Raw genomic sequence first — 24003 nt, forward strand, 5'->3', positions numbered from 1 at the left:
TACCTTGCCAGATGGATAAGCACTTTAGGCTTGGAAACGGGCAAATAAAATTGCTATTCAGCTGAGTTCTCTTTTGTGTGTTTAAGAGTTTTGTCTTTGGAGTCTTGGATGGTGAATGTGATGGTGCCAAAAGGGTACTTTTGTTAAGATTTAGACACACTGTTAAGATTAGTGTTGCTACTTTCACTATTGACTTGAAAAAGATTCATGTTAAGAAGAAATTTATATTGACTATAATTAAATTTAGATAACCAGTGGAATAGTGTTTTGCTATTCCACTAGTTATCTAAATTTAATTATATTCTGTCTTACATATGGCCCAAAATAATCATTTAGTTTAGAAAAGTCTGCCTTCTGTCATTCTTACTAGTAACATAATTCTATATATCTGCAAGGTATCAGCTTTGTCTGGCAATGTACCATAGTGTCCAAAAAAGCTCACAATAAGAAAAATGCTTGTGCCTTATAGTCTCTCTCCTGTTATCTTACTCACTTTTTGTCTGGAAATATGGGTAGATTTCAACATGAGCCCACTATGATTGCCACTATTTGTGAATCTCTTTGAGTATATGAAGAACTTATCATATAACCCTTTTCAAAAAGAGAGAAAGAACAGATTGTGGGAGCTTTCTCCAGAGGAACAGTGGATATGATCTTCACCTCACGACAGCTCCAAGAACAATTCAGGGAACAAAATCAAACTTTGTACATAGCATTCATCGACCTTGCAAAGATCTTTAACACTGTGAATCATAATGCTCTCTGGACTATCCTCTTGAAAATTGGATGTCCTAACAAATTTGTGAACATTCTGCGATTCCTCCATAATAATAATAATAGTTTTATTTCTTGCCTGCCTCTCCTCATGGCTCGAGGCGGATAAAAGCATAACTAAAACATAAACAAACACATAATCATTTTAATATAGTCCGTAAAATACATATATTAAAACATTTCCATAAAATCCATATTAAAATACACAAAACAAAAATCAGGCATACAGTGGAAGTTTAAAATTCATCGTTAAAACTGTCTGGGTAGGCCTGCCAGAAGAGATAGGTCTTCACTTGTATCTTTAATTCCGGCAGCTGATTGAGTCGTTGGAACTCTACCGGCAGGTCGTTTCACAGTTCTGGAGCGGCTGATGAAAAGGTCCTCTGGGTGGTGGTTGTTGTTACTCGGGTATTGGCTAGTTGGAGTAACTGCCCCCAGAGAACCTAAGTGTGTGGGGCAGATTGTATGGGAGATGGCAATCCTGTAGGCAGCCTGAACACAAACCATGTAGGGCTTTAAAGATCAAACCCAACACCTTGTACATTGCCTGGAAACTAATTGACAGCCAGTGGAGTGACTTTAGGATAGGTGTAATATGCTCATTCCTAGATGTTCCCTTAACCAATCTGGCTGCTGTATTTTGAACCAGCTGGAGTTTCCAGACTTGATACAAAGGTAGCCCAATGTAAATCATGTTGCAGAAGTCCAACCTTGATGTCACCAGTGCATGCACTACCATCTTCAGGCCTTCCAAATCTAGGAAGGGACACAGTTGGCATCTCAGCCGAAGCTGTTAGTAAGCACTCCTGACCGTTACATCTACCCTGAGCAGACATTTGGAGAGGTGGATCCAGGAGCACCCCCAAGATGCAAATACAGTCTTTCGAGGGGAGTCTATCCCCTCCAGGACTGGTTGACACACCTCCATCCCTAGATTAGGACCCTTAATGGCAAGCACCCCTGTTTTGTCTGGATTCAGTTTCAATTTGTTTTTCCTCATCCAGCTCATTATCTTCTCCAGACATTCATTCAGAGGAGATGCACTATCCTTAGCTGTGGCTGCTTTTGAAGGCATAGAGAAATATATTTGGGCAATATCAGCATACTAATAACACCTTGCTCCATGCCTACGGATGATCTCTTCCAGCGGTTTCACGTAAATATTAAAAATCATTGGGGATAGAAGAGTACCTTGTGAGGTACCACATAGCAGTTCCTTTTTTGAGGAGCAGCTATCCCCAAGCACCACCATCTGGAACCTGCCTGAGAGGTATGACCAGTGCCTCCAATACCCTCCCCCCAGGTTCTAGAAGGATATCATGGTTAATGATACTGAAAGCCACTGAGAGGTCTAGAAACACCAATAGGGACATACTCCCCCATCGGTGTTGAGATGCAGATCATCCACTAAGATGACCATATCAGTCTCAACTCTGTATCCTGCTCTGAAGCTGGTTTGAAATGGGTCATGGAAGTATGTGTCATCCAAGACTGCCTGAATTTGGAGGGCAACTGCCTTCTCAATCACCTTGCCCAAAAAAGGGAGGTTAGACACTAGTCTGCAGTTATTAAGGTCCAGGGGATCCAGGGAGGGCTTTTTCAGCAGTGGTCTGAACAGAATGGAAAATACCCTCCCTGAGAGATGCAGTAATAATTTGTTGTTATCAAATTTCATCTCCTCCTTGGACAACCAGCCAAGAGGGACAGGGATCAAGAAAGCATGTTGTCCTCCTTTGCTTGCCCCAGCAGCTTGTCCATATCAACAGTACTCACTCACCAATTGAAAATGTAATCAAATGTAATCCAACTCACAGAGTTGCTGGGCACCTCATTGTTGTCTTCCGCTCCAGTGATAGCATCTAAGTTGGCTCTTATGTGAGAGATTTTATCTGTGAGGTGGTTGTTAAAAGCGTTACAGCGAGCTAATGGGTTTTGTAGGTTTTGGGTGGGTCCCTAGTACAAAATACAGGTATGTACTGTATATACAATATTAATAGTAGTAATATTTTCCATCTACAGCTCTTGGATTCAAAAACTCTTCTAATTTAACCATAATCACTCATGATAATATTCTTAAAATCCATTTTTAAAAACTTTCCCAGATAGCTCCTGAAGACCAGATCTCTCAAACTTCTCTTTCTCGAGGTTTTGTTCCTAGTAGCCCATTCAACATTTGTCTCCAGTATCTTGCTCAGTTGTTTCTCCACTTTCTCCACTTCTGGTTCCTGTTTTTCATGTTCTGCAATCTCAGTCCACATCTGTTTTCTCCAACTGGCATATTGAGGAGGCACGAATAGAGGGCAAAAGGGAGAAACGTGCCAAAAGGAAGGTACATTAAGCAAATCCTTGTCATGGCCACCTTCCACCTGGAAACCTATTTCTTCACTGTAACAGACCACGTGGATCCAGAATAGGTCTCTATAGTCATTTACAGACACACAACCAAGAATCTACCCTTGGCAGACAATCATACTTTTAGTTTTTGTTAGTATGGTGTAGGATTAGAGCCACTGTGAGATTTTACTACTTTTTTATCCCCATTAGAAATAATTAATTTCACTTACTGTCTCTGAGACTACTGGAAATGAGAGAAAATCTATCCCTATGAAAGGAATTTCACCCCTGTAAGAGTTATCATGGGAAAAGGTGTCTCCACTGAAGCCAATTCTTGTTTCCATGACAACCCTTTTTTTTATCAAACTTTCACAGGAACAGAAAGTGATGTGAAATCATCTGAACAGGGGCACAGACAGCAAAACAAACCTTACAGGGGTGTTAACCCTTCCGTATGGTAATAAAAGCTGAAAAAATGTGTACCTGTTTCGACTTATATACAAATTCAGTTTTAAAACAAACATACAAAACCTATATTATTTGTAACTCATCGTGTCTCATCCAGCAGCTGTTGGGAGCCCCTCCCACCACTTTCAACTGCCATTGAATGGGAGGGATGCAGCCAGCAAAACACAGCTACATCATGTCTTGTGTATTACATAGAAGGATCCAAAGAAGTCCTCACTGGCAGAACAGGCAGATAATAATATGATGTATGTTACAATTGTGAAGGCGGATGAAGGCTGCAACAGACAAGAGGACACCAATCGTCATGGTATACATGGCATTGGATTATAACCTCTTTCTGTGAAGATCATGTGTTGGTTGCAGTGCACTTGGGATCGCCACACATAAAATAAATTCATGCACCAACATCTTCCAAGCAAACCAAAACCAACAAAATCATGTCATGGTGATCCAGCAAGTGGTGATGGGGGCAGGACTGTGAAATCTGGAAGCCCCTAGCTACAGACTGGGCAATGGACATGGTTTCAGTCATTCTAAATACAGTAGAGTCTCACTTATCCAACATAAACGGGCCAGCAGAACGTTGGATAACCGAATACTTTGGATAATGAGGAGAGATTAAGGAGAAGCCTATTAAACACCAAAATAGGTTATGATTTTACAAATTAAGTACCAAAACATCATGTTATACAACAAATTTGACAGAAAAAGTAGTTCAATAGGCAGTAATGCTATGTAGTAATTACTGTATTTACAGATTTAGCACCAAAATATCACAATACAGTAGAGTCTCACTTATCCAAGCTAAACGGGCCAGCAGAAGTTTGGATAAGTGAATATCTTGGATAATAAGGAGGGATTAAGGAAAAGCCTATTAAACATCAAATTAGGTTATGATTTTAAAAATTAAGCACCAAAACTTCATGTTATACAACAAATTTGACAGAAAAAGTAGTGCAATACACAGTAATGTTATGTTGTAATTACTATATTTACGAATTTAGCACCAAAATATCAGGATATATTGAAAACATTGACTACAAAAATGGCTTGGATTATCCAGAGGCTTGGATAAGCGAGGCTTGGATTAGTGAGACTCTACTGTATATTGAAAACATTGACTGCAAAAATGTGTTGGATAATCTAGAATGTTGGATAAGTGAGACACTACTGTATTCCCAAGACTATCTTTGGAAGACAATCATACTCAGCCAGGAGTGATTGCCAATGATGTTTGTAACCTGAGGACTTCTTATTTTATGGGACAACTCGTTGTACTATTTTTGGTGTTACTTTTCCTTACTTTTATCCAATGTGGGATACAAATTGGCTACTTAAGAGATTAAAATTGGATTTCCCAAACTCTTTGAGTAAACATCATATTGTCACATATATAATTCGATCGAAGACAAGCATGCTGCATCCTGTTTAACCTGCCAGTGCCCTAATTATTGCTTTCAAAAATGATAGTTATCACTAGTCGTTAGTAATCACTTATCAGTTGAAATTAACCTCCCTTCATTAAATTACCTAGGGAAACTACCGCTTTATGAAACTTTTACTTGCTCGTAGAGCAAACTGGATGAAGAAGGATTTGGAAGGAATTACTCCTTTACATTTAACTACCCGCCATAAGAGTCCAAAATGCTTAGCTTTGTTGCTAAAATACATGGCACCAGGAGAAGTAGACACACAGGACAAGAACAAGGTAAACAATACTGCATTGTTTTCATTATCCTTTTATCTCTGTTTTTTTCTTAGTAGTCTCTGTACAGTGTCATCTGAACAGAACAAACCCTGGAACATTCTATGACAGTCAACTGACGTGCATTTCAAAAAAGAGTTTGTGCCTTGACAAATGGAGATACTGGATTATATGAGTCTACACTGCCATATACTCCAATTCTAAGCAGATAATCTGGATTTTATATGGCAGTGTAGAAGGAGCCTGAGTCTTGTCTAGAATGAGTGAAAGACATTGTAGATATGTGTATATTATCACTGGAAACTATTCCATCTTTTGTTTTCTACTATTTCGGATATATTCTAACCTGAATTAACATAAAAAACTGTTGATTTAGATTGTATTTTGATTCAGCTTTCCTTTTGGATTGTACTATGTAATCTAGAATAGTTAAAATGGGTAGTGAGGAGTACCTGTCTTGTGTCCTACTTTTTCAGGTTTCTGTTTTATCTTTTGCCAATTACATTCCCTCTTTCATGGATGGTAATGTACAGGTCAGACAACAATATTTACCATTCTCCCTTCCTTGTACTTTCCCATTATTTTCCCCTTATCAGAGAAACCCTAACACTTGTGTGTGTGTGTGTGTGTGTGTGTGTGTGTGAGGGCACAAATAACGAATAAAACCACACAGGCTACCTGTTCTAATTCTAGTGTTTTAAAAATATGTTTTTCAACATTTTGTGTTTTTTTTTCTGTTATTCCCAGCAAACTGCTCTTCACTGGAGTGCATATTACAATAATCCAGAGCATGTGAAACTTCTAATTAAACATGATTCTAATATTGGAATCCCAGATATTGAAGGGAAAATTCCACTTCATTGGGCAGCTAACCACAAGGATTCCAGTGCAGTTCATACTGTCAAGTGTATTTTGGTAAGGTTTTCTGTTCCAATCATTATTCTACACACAGAGCATAGAAAATAAGAATCCCAGTGAATTCTACACACATCAGACTGCTCTAGAGCAGGTCCTGTTAAACTTTTCCACTTGTGGCTTGCTTTTTTCTGAGGCTGGGACTTACCCACAGTCACCCAATGGGTTTCCATGAGTGAATGGGAATTCAGACCCTGTATCCCAGTGTTTTAGTCCAACACTCAAACCACTACACCATGCTTGCTCCCTCAGTGACTAATAATGCTTTTAAAATTCTGTGGTTTTCCTATAAGGGCATTTTAAGTTTAAATATTGTTAACAGGTGTAGTTGTATTAATTATAAAACATCTTTTTCTGATTATGCTACTAAATCTGGGCTTATTGCCAATGCTTTACCATCTTTTATTGCTTACTTTATTTTATCTAACTGATACTTTAATCAATTAGGATGCCGCTCCAACTGAATCTCTGCTAAACTGGCAAGATTACGAAGGACGAACTCCCCTTCACTTTGCAGTTGCTGATGGGAACGTGGCTGTTGTTGATCTGTTGACTTCCTATCAAGGCTGTAACGTTACCTCTTACGATAATTTATTTCGAACGCCTCTTCACTGGGCAGCTTTGCTAGGTAAAGACTGAATGACAGGATTTCTAAGTTCTTTTTGACCTATTTTTTTACTCATTTTGTGAATACTATTTTTTTCATTGGCACCTGCTCCCTCAGGAAAGACTAGAAGAAGCTTAGTTGAGGTGAAGTGATTTCTAGGAAAAGAGACTACTATATTGTATTTAGGAACTTGTGTATATACATGGGAAGCTACCAAATGCCTTATAAAATTGGTGTCAAGATTAGTACTGTCTGCATCAGGAAAATCACCGTCTTGTAGACAAGATCTACCCTAAAGTGCCTCCATTTAGCTGGTCTTTCAGAGTCATTGGAATTGCACTATCCTTAACAAGACATTGCCCAACATTGATATAAAGGAAATTTAGTCCAGCACAATTTCCAAAGTTAAGATGAGCATAGAACACATGGTTGGTCTCATCCCTCCAAATAGATTGTCATCCTCTTCAGTTTACACAAGCTGAAAACTATCAATAACAAATGGACCAGATGGCATTATAACTACACCCAATTCTGCTTCTGCAAAAATGATCTAAGTTGAAATGTTTGTGGTATCTCCCTGCAAAATGTGCTGGGTTTTGTTTTTGGTGATGAACCTTTGCTGGTCCACCCTGGGTTCTTCTGAAGTTGCATTAAGAGGAGCTCCTCGTCCCTGTCCCACATACACTTATTCTTTTCTCTAGCATTTTGTAGAAAGGAAGTGCAATGGCGCCACTGGAAAATTGAGTTCTGCATCTGTGGATTCAAATAACCATAACTTGAATATATATATTTTTAATTCACTAAAGAAAACCTTGATTTTGCTGTGTGCTAAGCACTATGCTGATATGTAGGCATACCCTGCAATAGGTAAAGGTAAAGGTTTCCCCTGACGTTAAGTCCAGTCATGTCTGACTCTGGGGGTTGGTGCTCATCTCCATTTCTAAGCCGAAGAGTTGTCCATAGACACCTCCAAAGTCATGTGGCCGGCATGACTGCATGGAGCGCTGTTACCTTCCTGCCAGAGCGGTACCTATTGATCTACTCACATTGGCATGTTTTCGAACTGCTAGGTTGGCAGAAGCTAGAGCTAACAGCGGGCGCTCAAGCCACTCCCGGGATTTGATCCTGGCACCTTTCGGTCTGCAAGTTCAGCAGCTCCGCCACCAGGGCTCCTATACCCTGCAATATTTTTCCATAATATCATAGATATTCAGGCTTTCTACAACACTCATTTGTTCATCATTTTATATGAGGGACGACACTGTATATAATAGGACTTGAATATTCATGAATTTTGGCAGCAGTCTGAAACCACACCCAGTAGAAACTAGGAGCCCAGTATTTTTAGATTTACAAAATATATTCAGGGACCTGAAAAATATATTCAGGGGCATGAAATTCTTTTGAATTTCCAAATGTATGTAAAGTTTTTGCTACCATCTCATGGGATAAGAAATCTTAACTACATGTATCAAAGTAGGGAATATGGTGTTGATAACCTACTATATGTCATTACTTTCTTTTTAGGCCATGCGCTGATAGTTGACCTTCTTTTAGAAAGAAATAAGATTGGGACCATCCCATCTGACAGTCAAGGAGCAACACCTTTACACTATGCAGCCCAAAGCAATTTTGCTGTAAGTGAAATGAGTATGTTATTTTAAAATATCACTTTGAGGAAGATAGAGCTCTTTGTTCTTGGTGATTTCATTAATACAGTAGGCCTGTCTGTTTACCATAGTACTGATGACAGTACTTTCTCATATTAAACAGCCATTGGTTGTAGACAGATGATAGTTTATTAAGTAAACTTTGCAAGTTTTCTTTAAGACATGATCTATACATGTCTTTTTGTCCCAGTATCCTTTTTCTTCAAATAGTTGTTGCAGGGATTTTTGAAAAATACCTTTTAACTGAAAAGAGTGAGTAAATCCTGCAACATAAGTAACTAATCCTCTTCAAGACCTTTTCAACTTGTCTGAGTTTTTTTTAATGGTTGTCATTCTCTACCTATTTAATGTGTTTTAACTCTAACAGCCAGAGAAGTGGAAAGCTCAGGCTGTGACTGATAAAAAAAAGGGGGGGCAAGATCTCAAGCATAAATCCAAGAAACACAAAAGATTATTGCGTTAATAAAAGAAATACATAAAAATACCATCAATCTATAAATATGATATTTACAGCAAATATAAAAACAGAGAAATGAATATAAATATGATATCTATTAAATATATTTTAACTATTCTTTGGTTTAAATTTGCTACTAGCATATCTTCCCAGCATTGCCAGGGTATACATTTTCTAATACTTTTTCTTAGAAATATTAATTGTTCCGTTTATGATTCTGTGAAGGGTTCCATTAGAAAATGTAGCGCCAGGTACATAAACTAGTGATTTATAAAAGTTTCAGGACTCAGATTCTCAGCACAGATTAACTCGGATTAATTTGTTCCTCCATGCATACAAATACACTGCTGTGAATATAGGATTCTGTTTTATTGTCTTAAGGACTTCTTTCTCCAGCCCTCTTTCATCTTTGCCTGTCCTTCTGAGAAGGCCTCCCTTGGAGAATGTCTCCATGGCAATGATCTGGCCCTTTAGAAGAGATTCCTAGACTGTCTCCCTGTTTCATTTGTCATCTCTCTTTCCGAGTTAGCCTTTTTTATTTATATTGTTTTTGCATTTGAGTGCTGCATGCATACATACCTATCTATTTGTTTTGTGAGACCCTAGTCGTGAATAGGATGGATTTTTTTTAGTTGGAACCCTGACAGCATTTTAAGTTGGATCACTGAAAATATGTGTACCAAATTTGATCAAGGTGTATCAAGCCATGTAGGAGCCTTTGCAAAACAAATTTGCAAACATACATACATACTTCCACTTCCATATATAGATAGATAAATACATTGTTCATTTCTCTGTTTTCATGTGAACTATAAATATAATATTTATTGGTTTACTTTGTTTATGTGATGGTGATGCAACAGTGATTATACTACAACAGTATAGTATACATCAGTGTAGTATAGATCAGTGGCTGTTCCCAGACTTCGGAACTTGAAGAGAGACCCCCTTCTTGCATGCCTTTCATTAGCAGGTAAAAACATTTTTCTACCGTTAGGTATTTATAAACTGACCAGAGTTTGGCTTTTAAAGTCATTGTTGTTGGAATTTTTAAGGTGGGGATAAAGATTTAATACATTTTAATATTTTAATATTTAATGGTTTCATTAACATACATTGTTTAATTGTTTTTAAATTTTATAGTCATATTTTAATGCATATAAGGAGAAGGGGGTGGTAAAAATTAAGTAAGTAAACTACTGTCTTGATATCTATATGTCGAGGTAGGAACAGGGTAACCTTTCAGAAGTTTTTAGCTTCAACTCCCAGAAACAGTATAGTAAGGGATCTCAGTGAACATTTTGTATCTGGCTTTGTGGATGCAGCCACTTATCTGAGTCTATCTGTTCTCTGTGAAGCAAAAATAATCATGTAGGGTAGCTCTAAAATACCATGTACCTGCATTAATTGAGTTATACACTTATGCAAGTGAAGTGATGACTGAGACATTGTCGCTTTTTTCCTTGGCTAAGACTAGTCTTAAACTGTGTCTGTACAGAATTGAGACTCTCCTGCCTCCATGCTGGTGACATTGCCAGATTTTTATGAGGCTTGACTACATTTCCATACAAAATTATGTTTTTTTTTCTGTAGTATGATGTAGCAATAGCATGTTCTGAGATACATAAAGCCATATTTTCAATACCATTCTTACCTTGTGTATGTTTGTGCTCTAGGAAACAGTTGAAGCATTTTTTAAACATCCTTCTATGAAAGATGACTCAGACCTTGAGGGAAGAACATCTTTTATGTGGGCTGCTGGGAAGGGCAGTGACGATGTCATCCAAAGAATGCTGGATTTGAAATTGGACATTGATATTAACATGACAGACAAATATGGTGGCACAGGTAAAGTAATGTACAAAACAAGATGGTTCTTACAACATTTCTAGGGACTTCAATCTTATAAACACACAATGTGTTTGAGTTCACCCTGAGGGTGCCGTGTGAATGCATAAATCTCCCCTAATGAGCAAAACAGGATGAACAAATATGTTGAAATTCATTTAGAAAGAATGAAAACAGTTTCTGCTTCTCCCAGCACTTGGTGAATGGGGGGAAATGTTTATTAAAATATCTTACTGGGTGCTTGCAAGCATTGGTAGTTTGGTAGCCAAGGTAGTTTTCCAGATCCTAGCATAAAAAATTTACTGTATGAATAAACGGAAATAAATTATCGTAACTTAAATGCTAATTGATTCACAGACAAAGGCATTAGATATTCAACTTGTACACAGTCATAATATTTTAAAAGAATAAGTGTAATTTATTCATGATTTGTATTTGGGAGGAAAGGCTACATGTGATCCTGCTCTATTCACATAAAAATGTCTGTATATATGTGTTTGTGTGATGTTCTTATAGCAAAAACAAAAACTATATCCACAACTCTTTTTTTTTTTTAGCTACGTTCACGGTATGGTCTCCTTGGTCAAGCAGCTCTAATGCTGGAACATACCTCAGATTTTAAAAAAAGTATCTGTTGTGAGCAGCTTTAATGACAAACAGGGAGACTAATCCATTCTGTCCTTGCTTGAAACACTTTCTCAAGGGAAGAGCATCTTGTACCCCTCCAGATGTTGTTGGACTGTGTTTCTCATGAGTCATGGCTTGCATAGCCAGTGGTAAGGAATTATGAGACTTGAAATCCAACAACATCTGAAGCCCCGCAAGTTCCCACTCCTGTGACGTTCTATGCTTAATAGAAAGAATGGTTTGTCGCCATGCCTAATTTGGTCATTTTCACTTTGGAAAAATGTGAGTTGAAGGATATACTCTACAATTACACATTTTTCCCAGAAAGAACTGGGATACAGTTGCTATGACAATTGTTGGGTTAGACTTGGATCTGCCATTGCATTAGCATAGTTTCTTGCATTTGCTGATAGAGCGCATTCTCCATTCAACTGAAGTTTTAATAAAACCACAAGGCATGTGTATTGTGTAGCAAAATGATACCAAGGAAAAAGAATTTTGCTCTGCTTAGAGATCACTGTTGTAGGAACAGTACAGAGGCAGCTTTACTGCTTTGCCGTCACTGGCTGTGTACAATGGAGAAGCATCTAAGTGTTGATGGAACAAGGCTCCATTGTAACCAGCTGGCTGAAGAATCTCTTTAGTCATTGTGACTCTCTTCAAGAAAATTTGGCTTACAAGAAAATACTGAACAGAGACTTGGAAACAAAATGCCTGCGTCAGAATGAATGATGAAGGGGGAAAGAACCCGACCATGCCGACACAGGAGTTCTTTTACTTAAGTGCATTGTTACGTACGCCACACATCTTGTCTGGTTGAGTAGTTTACTGCCTTCTGTGTAAAGAATGTAATATGGAAAAATAGGATCTAGAGTACACTGTAGGGTCAACCCATGAAGCCAAATTCCATCCATTTGATGGTGGCATTCTCTAAATTTGGGACTGGTTATGAAGCAGCTCATCAAGAATAAATGTTCCGTAGTAGAAATATAATCAGAAATCAAGACTTAAAACTCAGCCTTTATTTAGTAAGAATTTACAGTAGAGTTACGGTTAACTGACTTCCGGTTATCCAACCTATCGTATTATTCCACGTGCCAGGCCCTTTGGAGGCTAGGCAACAATGCACATGGGGCTTCCCTAAGCCGAGTGCTCTCCGTAGGGACGAGCCTCAGCCCTCCGGTGAGCACTCGCCCCTTGGGAGGCGCCCCATGCATTTTGCTAGGCAGCAACGCACACGGGGTACTTCCCGAAGCCAAGTGCTTGTCATAGGGACGAGCCCCGTTCCTCCAGCGAGCACTCGCCTATTTGGAGGCACCCGTGTGCATTGCTAGGCAGCAACGTGCACGGAGCACTTCCCTAAACTGGCTTGCCGGGAGGGATAATAGGGCCTCCCTATTATCCGTTATTTCCGGTTATTTGTCATTCGGCCCACCCGTTTATGTTGAATAATCGGAACTCTACTGTATATTGATTTTGTCTCTTGGGTTTCAGTAGTTTTGGAATGTATAATAAAAAAAGACAAAAAAATAAAATAGTGAGAGCAAATGTAGGTTCCTAAACACTGATGTCTAGGTATCAGAAAATAAAATGGAATGTAACTAAAGCTTATGTGCTGTGTCCACAGTTCTTATTGCTGTCCTTTAATTTCTAAATTCCTTTCTTGTCATCTTTCAGCATTACATGCTGCTGCCCTTTCTGGCCATGTCAGCACTGTGCAATTGCTGCTAAAACATGCAGCCCAGATAGATGCTACTGACGTAATGAAACACACTCCACTTTTCCGTGCCTGTGAGATGGGACATAAAGAAGTGATACAGGCGCTCATTAAAGGTCAGCTGTGCAAAGCTATAAATGCCTTTATAGAAATACTGATGTCTACAGCTTTCAAAATGAATTAACTGTAATGACAAGACAGAATATATCATCTTGTATTTTTTATTATTATTTATTTGTCAGTGTAGTTTATTATATACTAGCTTGGGGACCCAGCAATGCCCAGGTTATTTGAAAAAGGCATTATTTGTCTTTGAATGTTAGGTATTCTCAGTTTAGAGTGGGTCCATTGTTGGTGGGGATCACTGTTTCTCTGGATGCAGGTGAACTATAACTCCCTTTTCCCCAAACTTGTCCAATATATTCTGTTTGTTATGGGGGCTCTGTGTGCCAAGTTTCGTCCATCATCGGTGCGGTTTGGAGTGCTCATTCATTGCAGGTGAACTATAAATCCCAGTACCTACTACTCCCAAATGTCCAGGCCAATTCCCCTCAAAACCCACCAGTATTCAAATCTGACATATCAGGTATGCATGGCAAGTTTGGTCCAGACTGATCATTGTTTGAGTTCATAGCGTTCTTGGTGTAGGTGAACTACAACACTAAATTCCCCAGTAGGAGTCACAGTGCTCTGACTTGATGCAGGGTGAACTACAACTTCTACCATGTGGAGTCAATTCCCCAAACTCCTCCAGTAAGTGTAGTTGTGATGTAAAATAATTTTTGATTTTTTGTATGATTTACAGAATTGAAGTATTTTGAGACCACCATTTAAATTAATATTTATTTATTTGCTTACTCAGATATTATAGCTTGAGCAATAGTTGTTTGATTGGTATAAACTAGATAAACTCACTGATAACAATTCCTAACACAAAACAATTCTTGGTGTCATGGCTTTTAGGCCTGTTCCTCAGGTTATTTGGGGCACTGATTCAGAAAATTGCATTGGATAGACAGCATCAGCTCTAGAGTCTTAGATAAGGTTATTATGGTTTTTTATGGGTGAGCAAAAGGTAACTGGTAGATGGCATGTTCTGTATATCAAAAAACTAGAACTGATAAGGGAAAGCCAGTACCATTTTTGGAATCAACAGGTCAAATATACCCTGAAACAGGTCTAATATTTGAGGCACCAAAATGTGTATTGGACAGTGTCCTTCTATTTAATTTGGTCTTTAAAATAAATCTTCCAATTGTCTATTGAAGGTTTTTCCTTCTCTGTCCTGAAATTCTTTCCAATATGTTCTGTCTGTTCTCAGTGTTGTTCAGATGTTAGCTTTGAAACTGGGTCCTAATGATCCAAGCAGTGAAGTACAGTATGTCCTGTGTTCCTTCTCATGAACCTCCCTTACAAAGAGCCCAGTATTATCCAGAGGCATTAGTTGTCTACTGCAAAGCATTCCAACAAAAAGACAACATTTCAATTGAATTACTTCCTTTAATCTTGGATTGTAAATGGAAATATTGAGCCACCAACCTCCATCTTCTTGGTTCCTTTTAAAGAAAAAAGTAGAGGGGGGGAACTCTCCAAGCAAAATATTTCTTTCTTTTGTATATTTTTTTTTACTCCCATCTACTGGAAAATTCAGGATGGATGAATGGCCAGAAATTTCTTTATAGATCCTCTTGATCGCATGTCCCTTTCAAATGACATTGACTAATATATGTGAAGTTTGCTGTTTCTATCCCTGCGTGTAGTGAGATCACTTGAATTTGTAATGAAATTATCATAGACAGAATGCAAACCTGGAATTTTTGAGGAACAAGAGGAACATTTTCCTCAGTCACATATGAAATGAATTATATTTTACTCCAGCTTGTATGTGTTCTTAAATGGGACTTACAGTGAGCCTTTGTCCCACCCATTGGACTGATTACATACATACCTGAATAGCTTCAAGAATATTGGTAGCACATCTTGAAAATGATCCATGTCTCTCAGAAAAATAGGTATACACAACAACACATAAAATAGGTATACTTTGTAACATCTCTATATTTGTACTAGCTGTGCTCTGTCATTCGTTGCTGTGGCTTATGGGAATCATTTGTTGCAGTGAATAGCCTTGCAGCTTCAAAGACTGGCTGTTTTCTTCTTATGCGAATCCTTGTTTGGTGAGCTGGAATACAGTGGAATAGGCTTGCTGCTTGGAAGGATGGGTACTTGCATTCTGGGGAAATGGTTTTTTGGCCAATTTGAATTGCATCTTCCGCTGGTTCAAAGCCTGGCTGCTTTCTATATAGGGGCATCCTTCCTTTGGCAGGTTGAATGGGACAGAGTAGCCTCGTGGCTTCAAAACCTAAGGGTTTTCTATCTAGGTTGGCCAGGTTGAACAGCACTGAATCGCCTTGCTGCTTGCAAGCCTGGCCGCTTATTACCTTGTGGAATTCTTAGTTGACCAGGTTGAATAGCAATGAATAGTCTTGGTGTGGCAAGTATAAATGCTGCAGTTAACCACCTTGATTAGCATTTAATTGCCTTGCAGCTTCAAAGCGTGGCTGCTTCCTGTGTTAGCTGGCCCTGGTTGTTTCCTTTCTGGAATTTCCCTGTCTTCAAAGTGTTGCTCTTTATTTACTGACCTGATTTTAGAGATGATATTGTTCTATATTATTATAACACAGTAATCATTATATATTATATTTATAATGTTATATTATCTGCTTAGAACTGGATTCTATGAGGCTCCTACACAACTGTATAAAATCCACACTGAACTGGATTATATGGCCGTGTGGAGTCAATCCAGTTCTAAGCAACGTGCTGTGGCATAGGAAGCAGCCTGGCTTTCAGTGTTAATCAAGCTGGGCAACAAAGGGGTTTATATGTCTGTGGAATGGCTAATGTGGGGGAAAGAACTTTTGTGTGCTTGAGGCAGATGTGAATGTTGCAATTGATCTCCTTGATTAGCATTGAATAGCCTTGCAGCTTCAAGATCTGGCTGCTTAGTACCTGGGGGAATCCTTTATTGGGAGATGTTAGCTGGCTCTGATTGTTTCCTGTCTGGAATTCCCGTTTCGGACCCTCCAGGTGTTTTGGACTTCAACTCCCACAATTCCTAACAGCCTCATGCCTCTTCCTTTTCCCCCTGGGTCTGATGCTGTTAGGAATTGTGGGAGCTGAAGTCCAAAACACTTGGCGGGCCCAAGTTTGCCCATGCCTGTTTTAGATGCACCCTGCTTCTCCCTCCCGCAAAAACAGAAGCCGGAGACCTTTCATGAGGAAGAGCAGTAATAATAATATATATGATTTTGCTGGAGCTGAAAGGGGACCTCTTATTCAGGTATTTCCTGCAGTGATATCTTTTCCTAAGTCACTCTGGACTCCATGGCTAGGCTTCTCTTCCCTCGCAACAGTTGATATGTTATTTTTCCCTCGCACGGGGGGGGGGGGGGGGCATTGGCGCATGCACTGTCGTGTCCTTTTGGTTTTGGGGGATTTTAAATTACTTCCTGTTTATATTTTTATGGTTTTTTGATGTGAAGACGTAGCTTGGGTGACTATGTCTTCTGTGGCCAAATTTGGTGTGATTGGGTTCAATGGTTTTGCTGTTTACTCCATAGTAAAGGGTCACATTACATTTTTATATATATACTAGCTGTGCCCGGCCACGCATTGCTGTGGCGAAGTATGGTGGTATGGGATATAAAGTATTGAGGAATTGGTGGTAGTTAAGGTAAAGGGTAAACGTTTTCCCCTGACATTAAGCCCAGTCATGTATGATTCTGGGGGTTGGTGCTCATCTCCATTTCTAAGCCGAAGAGCCGGCGTTGTCCGTAGACTCCTCCAAGGTCATGTGGGATGACTGCATGGAGTGGCGTTACCTTCCCGCCGGAGCAGTACCTATTGATGCACTCATAGTTGCATGTTTTTGAACTTCTGGATTGGCAGAAGCTGGGGCTAACAGTGAGGGCTCTCTCCGCGCCCCCAATTCAAACCTGCGGCCTTTCGGTCCAGAAGTTCACCAGCTCAGCGCTTTAACACGCTGTGCCATCAGGGGATATTATTTCCTAAAGGTTGTGAATATACAATATTTCTGATTGGTTTTTTTTTCTGTTGGAGGCAAGTATGAATGCTGCAATTAGGAAAAATGATTAGGATGTAATGGCCTTGCAGCTTTAAAGCCTGGCTGTTTCCTCCCTGAGTGAATTTTTTGTTGGGAGGTGTTAGCTGGCCCTGATTCTTTCCTGTCTGAAATTCCCTTGTTTTCAGAGTGGTATTGTTTGCGATATTTTGTGTGCTTCTACTGTCTGTGTCCCTGAGAAAACAGAGGATTTGCCAGACCTTGATGATGGGAATACTTTGTTGGGAGGTGTTAGCTGGCCCTGATTGTTTCCTGTGTGGAATTCCTCTGTTTATTTACTGTCCTGGTTTTAGAGATTATATTGTTCTGCATTGTTCTATCCCAGTAATTATTTCATATCAAAGTAGAATCTCACTTATCCAACATTCACTTATACAATGTTCTGGATTATCCAACGCAGTCTGCCTTTTCATAATCAATGTTTTTGTAGTCAGTGTTTTAAATTCATTGTGATATTTTAGTGGTAAATTTGTAAATACAGTACAGTAGAATCTCACATATCCAACATAAACGGGCCGGCAGAATATTGGATAAGTGAATATGTTGGATAATAAGGAGGCATTAAGCAAAAGCCTATTAAACATCAAATTAGGTTATGATTTTACAAATTAAGCACCAAAATATCATGTTAGACAACAAATTTGTCAGAAAAAGTAGTTCAATACACAGTAATGCTATGTAGTAATTACTGTATTTATGAATTTAGCACCAACATATCACGATATATTGAAAACATTGACTACAAAAATGCATTGGATAATCCAGAACATTGGATAAGTGAGTGTTGGATAAGTGAGACTCTACTGTCATTACTAAATAGCATTACTGCGCATGGAACTATTTTTTCTGTCAAATTTGTTGTATAATATGATGTTTTGGTGCTTAATTTGTAAAACGATTACCTAATTTGATGTTTAATAGGCTTTTCCTTAATCCCTTCTTATTATCCAACATATTCACTTATCCTACCGGCCTGTTTATGTTGGATAAGTGAAAGTCTACTGTTTATTGATAATCTTATATTATCTGCTTAGAACTGGATTATATGAGGTTCCTTCTTCACAGCTGTATAAAATGCACACTGAAGTGGATTATATGGTAGTGTGGAGTCAAGATAATCCAGTGCAAAGCAGATAATATAAGATTATAAATGGGTAATATAGCTGTGTGGAAGGGCCTTGAGTCTACACTGCCATATAATCCAGTGCAAATTAGATAATCTCTGAAAGAGGCCTAAGTGAGGCCTAAGTGTGCCTGTCCCCTAACTGAACCCTGGCTGTCCCTTGGCTGAGTTGGTTGCTAGGAGACCAAGTGGGCAGAGATTAGCCCTCTAAACTGGCAGCAATTGGATAAAAACAATTATTGCTCTCCCTCTAATTAGGACTTTGTTTTTCTTTTCTTTTTGCTGCATCAACCTGGAGGCATGGATGATGGGTTGTGTTGTCAAATTTCGAGGTTGCGGGGCCTGTACTTTTGTTGTTTTGTGAGTCACCGTGATGCCATCACTCTTTTATATATATAGATAGATTTCCATGAACCAACCAATTCCAAATTGTCAATTACGTCAGATGTTATTTTGTAATTTGCCTTGGGGGATCTTAATACTTTTCTCAGAAGTTCTATCTTTTGGGGAGATACCACCCCATTCCATAAGATACCAGTTATCATAGGGTTGATCTAACTATCCAAACACTTTATATAAAATGTTAATCTTATACTGATTTGGAGCATATCCCCCAACAACTGTGCATTTTAATGTATTTAAAATATTAATAAAATTACATTTTAAAAGAGGAATATTGGTAGCATTGGCTGTTTTCTGATTTTCTATTGAGCCTACATTTTCATATATTGCTTCTGAACCCATTCAAGCTAGAAACATGGTTGTTTTTAATATAAGCCAAGATTATCAGCAAATTGGAATCTGTAACCAGTATTGTGTTCTCTTCTCTGTATAGTTGTGATATATGCACTTCAAACTCTTATCATCACCTGTTTTTGATCAGTTACTGATATGATCAGGTGGCAGGCTTTGCCTATTAACTGAATGATTTGTTCTTCTCACAGGAGGAGCAAGAGTGGATTTGGTTGACCAAGATGGCCATTCTCCATTACACTGGGCAGCTCTAGGAGGAAACCCTGATGTTTGCCAAATTTTGATAGAAAATAAAATTAATCCCAATGTGCAGGATTATGCTGGTAGAACTCCACTGCAGTGTGCTGCTTATGGAGGCTACATTAATTGCATGATGGTGCTATTGGATAATAATGCGGATCCAAATATTCAAGATAAACAGGTATGTCTCTCATTACTGCATGTACTAGTAGGATTATCAGATCAAATACCACTTCATTTCTGCTGGCTGAATCTCTTGTCTGTAACATGATGGGTATGTTTGGACATAATGCTGAATCATGAGTCTCTGCTTCCATCTTCCCATATTTTATTTATTTATTTATTTATTTATTGCATTTCTATACTGCTTTTCTTAGCCCTAGGGGTACTCAAAGATATATACAGCATAATAAATGGCAAAAATTGAATGCCTCACATTTGTATAAAAAACAATATATTACATATCTTTTAAAAAATAACATATAACTATAAAATTAAGATCAATTAAAACTATACAGACCATCAGACATAATCATAAACAATTAAACTGATTTAGACATTTCATCAATCCCATGGTTTTCCTTTAGCTGCTTGAGAATTGCCATCATTCATTGAATGCCTGCTTACATAGCCAATTTTAAGCTTTTTATGAACGTCAGGAGGTAGGGTGGGCTAATTTAATTTTGCTGGGGAGGGAATTCCACAGTCAAGGGAACAATCCAAAGACCCTAATACCTCAACAGCAGAGCAGGCGGAGGATAACATGGTACATGTTACAATGGCTGTGAAGGCGGAAGAAGGCTGCAACAGACTGAGAAGCCACTGTCGTTGTGTAATCACACCACTACTGGAACCTCACTCTGTGAAGACTGTGTGTTGACTGGCCATGCACCGACCTCCACACATTAAAAAAAAATCACGCACAGGCGTCTTCCAAGAAAGATGGAAGACAATCGTCCTCGAACTATGAGGGATCGCCTAAGAAGAAGACAGGTGTCGTCAAACTTCAAAACTCCTTATGATCTCTCCCAGCCGCTTCATGTAGATGTTCAATTGTTATCATTATCATTATAAATTATAATTGTTATTTCTTTCTGGCGGGAACAATATAGTTAAAAGACATTATCATAACCCACCAGTTGTCATCTCCTCTAAACCTGAAAGAACTCAGAGAAGCCATCAAGCGATGTAAAACTGGTAAAGCACCTGGCCTAGATGACTTAATGATGGAGCAAATCAAACACTTGTGTGCTTGACACACAAACAGATTCCCAGAGTATGGAGGAAAACTAAGATAATTGCCATTTTAAAACCTGGTAAAGATGCCTCCAATGCCAGGAATTACCGACCAATCTCCCTCTTATGTCATCTATATAAAGTCTATGAGAGGATGCTATTAAATCAATTAGGACCTGTCATCGAACCTAAGCTTATTGCACAACAAGCAGGTTTCAGACCAGGGGAAAACTGTACAGGTCAAATTCTTCATCTGAGCATATCGAGGAAGGCTATGAGAAAGGCTGCATTACGGGAACAGTTTTTGTGGACCTTACAGCAGACTATGACACGGTGCAACATAGAAAATGCTGCATGAAGTCTACCATATTACCCGGGACTTTGACTTTACAAAAACTGTCCAGACCCTCCTAGAAAACCGCAGCTTCTATGTGGAGTTTCAGGGCAGGAAAAGTAGATAGAGGAGGCAAAAGAATGGTTTACCCCAAGGAAGCGTTCTTGCACCAACCTTGTTTAACATCTTCACAAACGATCAGCCACAACCACCACTCACAAAGAGCTTTATATATGCTGATGACCTTGGCCTTACAACACAAGCAAAAGATTTTGAAACAGTTGAAAACCAGCTCACTAATGCCTTGAAAGATCTCTCCAGCTACTACAAAGAGAACCACCTGAAGCCTAACCCTTCCAATACACAAGTGTGTGCTTTCCACTTACGTAACCGTGAAGCCAACAGGAAACTGAAAGTTACTTGGGAAGGCCAAGAGCTCGAACACTGTTTCCATCCTAAATACCTTGGTGTCACCTTAGACCGAACACTAACATATAGGAAACACTGCATGAACACCAAGCACAAAGTAGCTGCACGCAATAACATCCTGCGGAAACTGACTGGCAGCGCATGGGGAGCAGACCCACAAGTAATAAGAACATCAGCCCTGGCCTTGTCTTTCTCAACTGCAGAGTACGCCTGTCCTGTTTGGCACAAGTCTGCCCATGCGAAGCAGGTGGACATAGCACTGAATGAAACATGTAGAATAATCACAGGATGCCTTAAACCTACACCTGTTGATAAACTCTATAAGCTAGCTGGCATTGCCCCTCCTGACGTACGACGGGAAGTTGCTGCTAACTGTGAAAGAGAAAAGGTGGAACATTGTGAAAGCCATCCACTGCATGACTATCAGCCTCCTCCCACCAGACTCAAATCAAGGAAGGGCTTCATGAGAACCACCACTCCTCTTGATGTTCCTCCAGCAACAGCAAGGGTGTCCCTCTGGGCACCTAAACCAGGTAATCCCAACTGGATGGCCCCTCATGAGGGTCTTCCTCCAGGGGCAAACCAAGAATGGGCAATTTGGAAGTCGCTAAATAGACTGAGAAGTGGAGTGAGCACATCAAAAGACAACCTGGTAAGATGGCACTACCTGGAGGAATCTTCCACCTTGTGTGACTGTGGAGCTGAACAAACAACTGCTCATATGTATGCTTGCCCACAATGCCCTGCCTCATGCACGGAGGAGGAGTTGTTACTATGAAATATATATATTAAAATACACAAAGCAAAGATTAAGATACAGTAAAAACATGAGTTTAAATTTAATAGTTAAAATTGACTTAGGCCTGCAGAAAGAGATAGGTCTTCAATTGTCTCTTAAATACTGACAGCTCATTTAGCAGGCATTCCACAGTCTTGGGGCAGCCGATGAAAAGATCCTCTGGGTGACAGCCTCCAGACGTGTTCTGGCTGGTTGGAGTCCCCCCCCCCCCCACACACACACACCAGAGGACCTAAGTTTGCGGGGCAGATTGTATGGAAGAAGGCGATCCTGTAGGTACCTGGACCCAAACCATATAGGGCTTTAAAGATCAAAAATAGCACTTTGTACTTTGCCCACAAACCATTTGGCAACCAGTGGAGTGGTTTTAATATGGATGTTAAATGCTCACGCCTAGATGTTCCTGTAACTGGCTGCCATGTTTTGGAGAATTTGGAGTTTCTGAACTTGGTGCAGAGGTAGCCCAATGTAAAGTGTATTGCAGAAGGCCAACCTTGAGGTTACTTACTCTCTTTAGGTGCTCCTATTCTAGGAAGGGGATAATGTGTTAACAGTTTTATGATAGCAAAGGTGCAGCAGAAGCCAAACGTGGTCAAAAAACCAGAGCCAAAAATAGATGTGGCAGTTTCACCTTCTCTCAGACATAGAAACAAACCCTACAGTACAAACCTTCATACTCAGTTTGTGTTAGGAAAAATAATCTTATTCTCAGCATGGCATGGGAGAAGAAGCCTTCCACAATTACCGAACCTGTTGCAGGATGTGGCTAACTTAGAAACTTGCTAAATTTCATTGGAATAGGTACATGTATTTTTGTATTGAGCACAATCAAAGCTGATATTAACCCATAGGTCAATTAAATTTGATTAAGATTCTTACTAGGAGCAGTAAATACAGAAGCCATCACTTGAAGACAGACATGTAGACAAGGAAAAATAAACATGATTTCTAACCAATGTAGATACTGGTAAAGAGTAGTAGGAATTATAGCTCAATAGTGTCTAAAGGCTGCATGATTTCAACTCCTAGCATAATGTACTACATATAATCTCTGATCATCTCCCATCCTGTTCAGTCTGCACTTTTCACTGCTTGGTGTGTGGTTACAAGAGTTTGCATAGCTTGGGGAAGATCTTTTAATAAATTACCTTACAGTCCTAATGGCAACCGAAAATTATTTTCCACAGTTAATTGAATCTTCACCATTTCAGCTGAAATTATAATAATCCTTGCTGGTCTTTTATTTTTCAAAAAAGTTGTATATCATTCCTTTTATGTCTTGAGTCTCTATAAGCCACCTTGAGTTCTTATTTAAGAAAGAAAGGTGGGATAGAAATAAAGAAAATAAATGAAAGTAAAATTAATATTCTATGTCTGTATGTATATATTCAAAACAATCTCTATACAGCCCTAGTTTACATGTTAATATTTTTATATTGCTTGAGATTTCAAAATGTAAATTATTATATTCCACATTTAATAGGGAAGGACAGCACTGCATTGGTTATGTAACAATGGCTATCTTGATGCCATCAAGTTGCTGCTGGGGTTTGGCGCCTTTCCTAATCATATGGAGAACAATGAAGAAAGGTATAGTTTGCTTTGTTTTCTAAATGGGTCTTCCTTTAGCTAGATTATTAGGTTTAAGATGGTCTAGAATCTTACAAAAAGGCAACATTTATAAAATACTTTCAATGTTAAAAATGCTGTTAGTGTCTGCTGGTGTAATTCTGCATTGCCTCACTAAACCTATGGTGAAATAGCATAACTATAAAACATTAAGTTATGCTATTTTACCATGGTATGTCTAATTTGTTTTTAGT

The 24003-nt window shown here is 39.0% G+C and overlaps 1 protein-coding gene across 4 annotated transcripts in view; it reads left to right on the plus strand.

Annotated features, from left to right (window-relative positions):
* Positions 1-24003, plus strand: part of invs (inversin) — a 94472-nt gene that overhangs the window by 42012 nt on the left and 28457 nt on the right. For all 4 annotated transcript variants that reach the window (XM_062984073.1, XM_062984074.1, XM_062984075.1 and 1 more), the window contains exons 4-11: positions 5111-5284; positions 6029-6196; positions 6644-6824; positions 8331-8440; positions 10607-10778; positions 13083-13238; positions 19334-19563; positions 23664-23770. In XM_062984073.1, coding sequence (XP_062840143.1) covers positions 5111-5284; positions 6029-6196; positions 6644-6824; positions 8331-8440; positions 10607-10778; positions 13083-13238; positions 19334-19563; positions 23664-23770 — 1298 coding nt within the window. The remainder of the gene's footprint in view (positions 1-5110; positions 5285-6028; positions 6197-6643; positions 6825-8330; positions 8441-10606; positions 10779-13082; positions 13239-19333; positions 19564-23663; positions 23771-24003) is intronic.

This window comes from Anolis carolinensis, chromosome 6, assembly GCF_035594765.1.
Source record: "Anolis carolinensis isolate JA03-04 chromosome 6, rAnoCar3.1.pri, whole genome shotgun sequence".
Classification (NCBI taxonomy): Eukaryota; Metazoa; Chordata; class Lepidosauria; order Squamata; family Dactyloidae; genus Anolis; species Anolis carolinensis.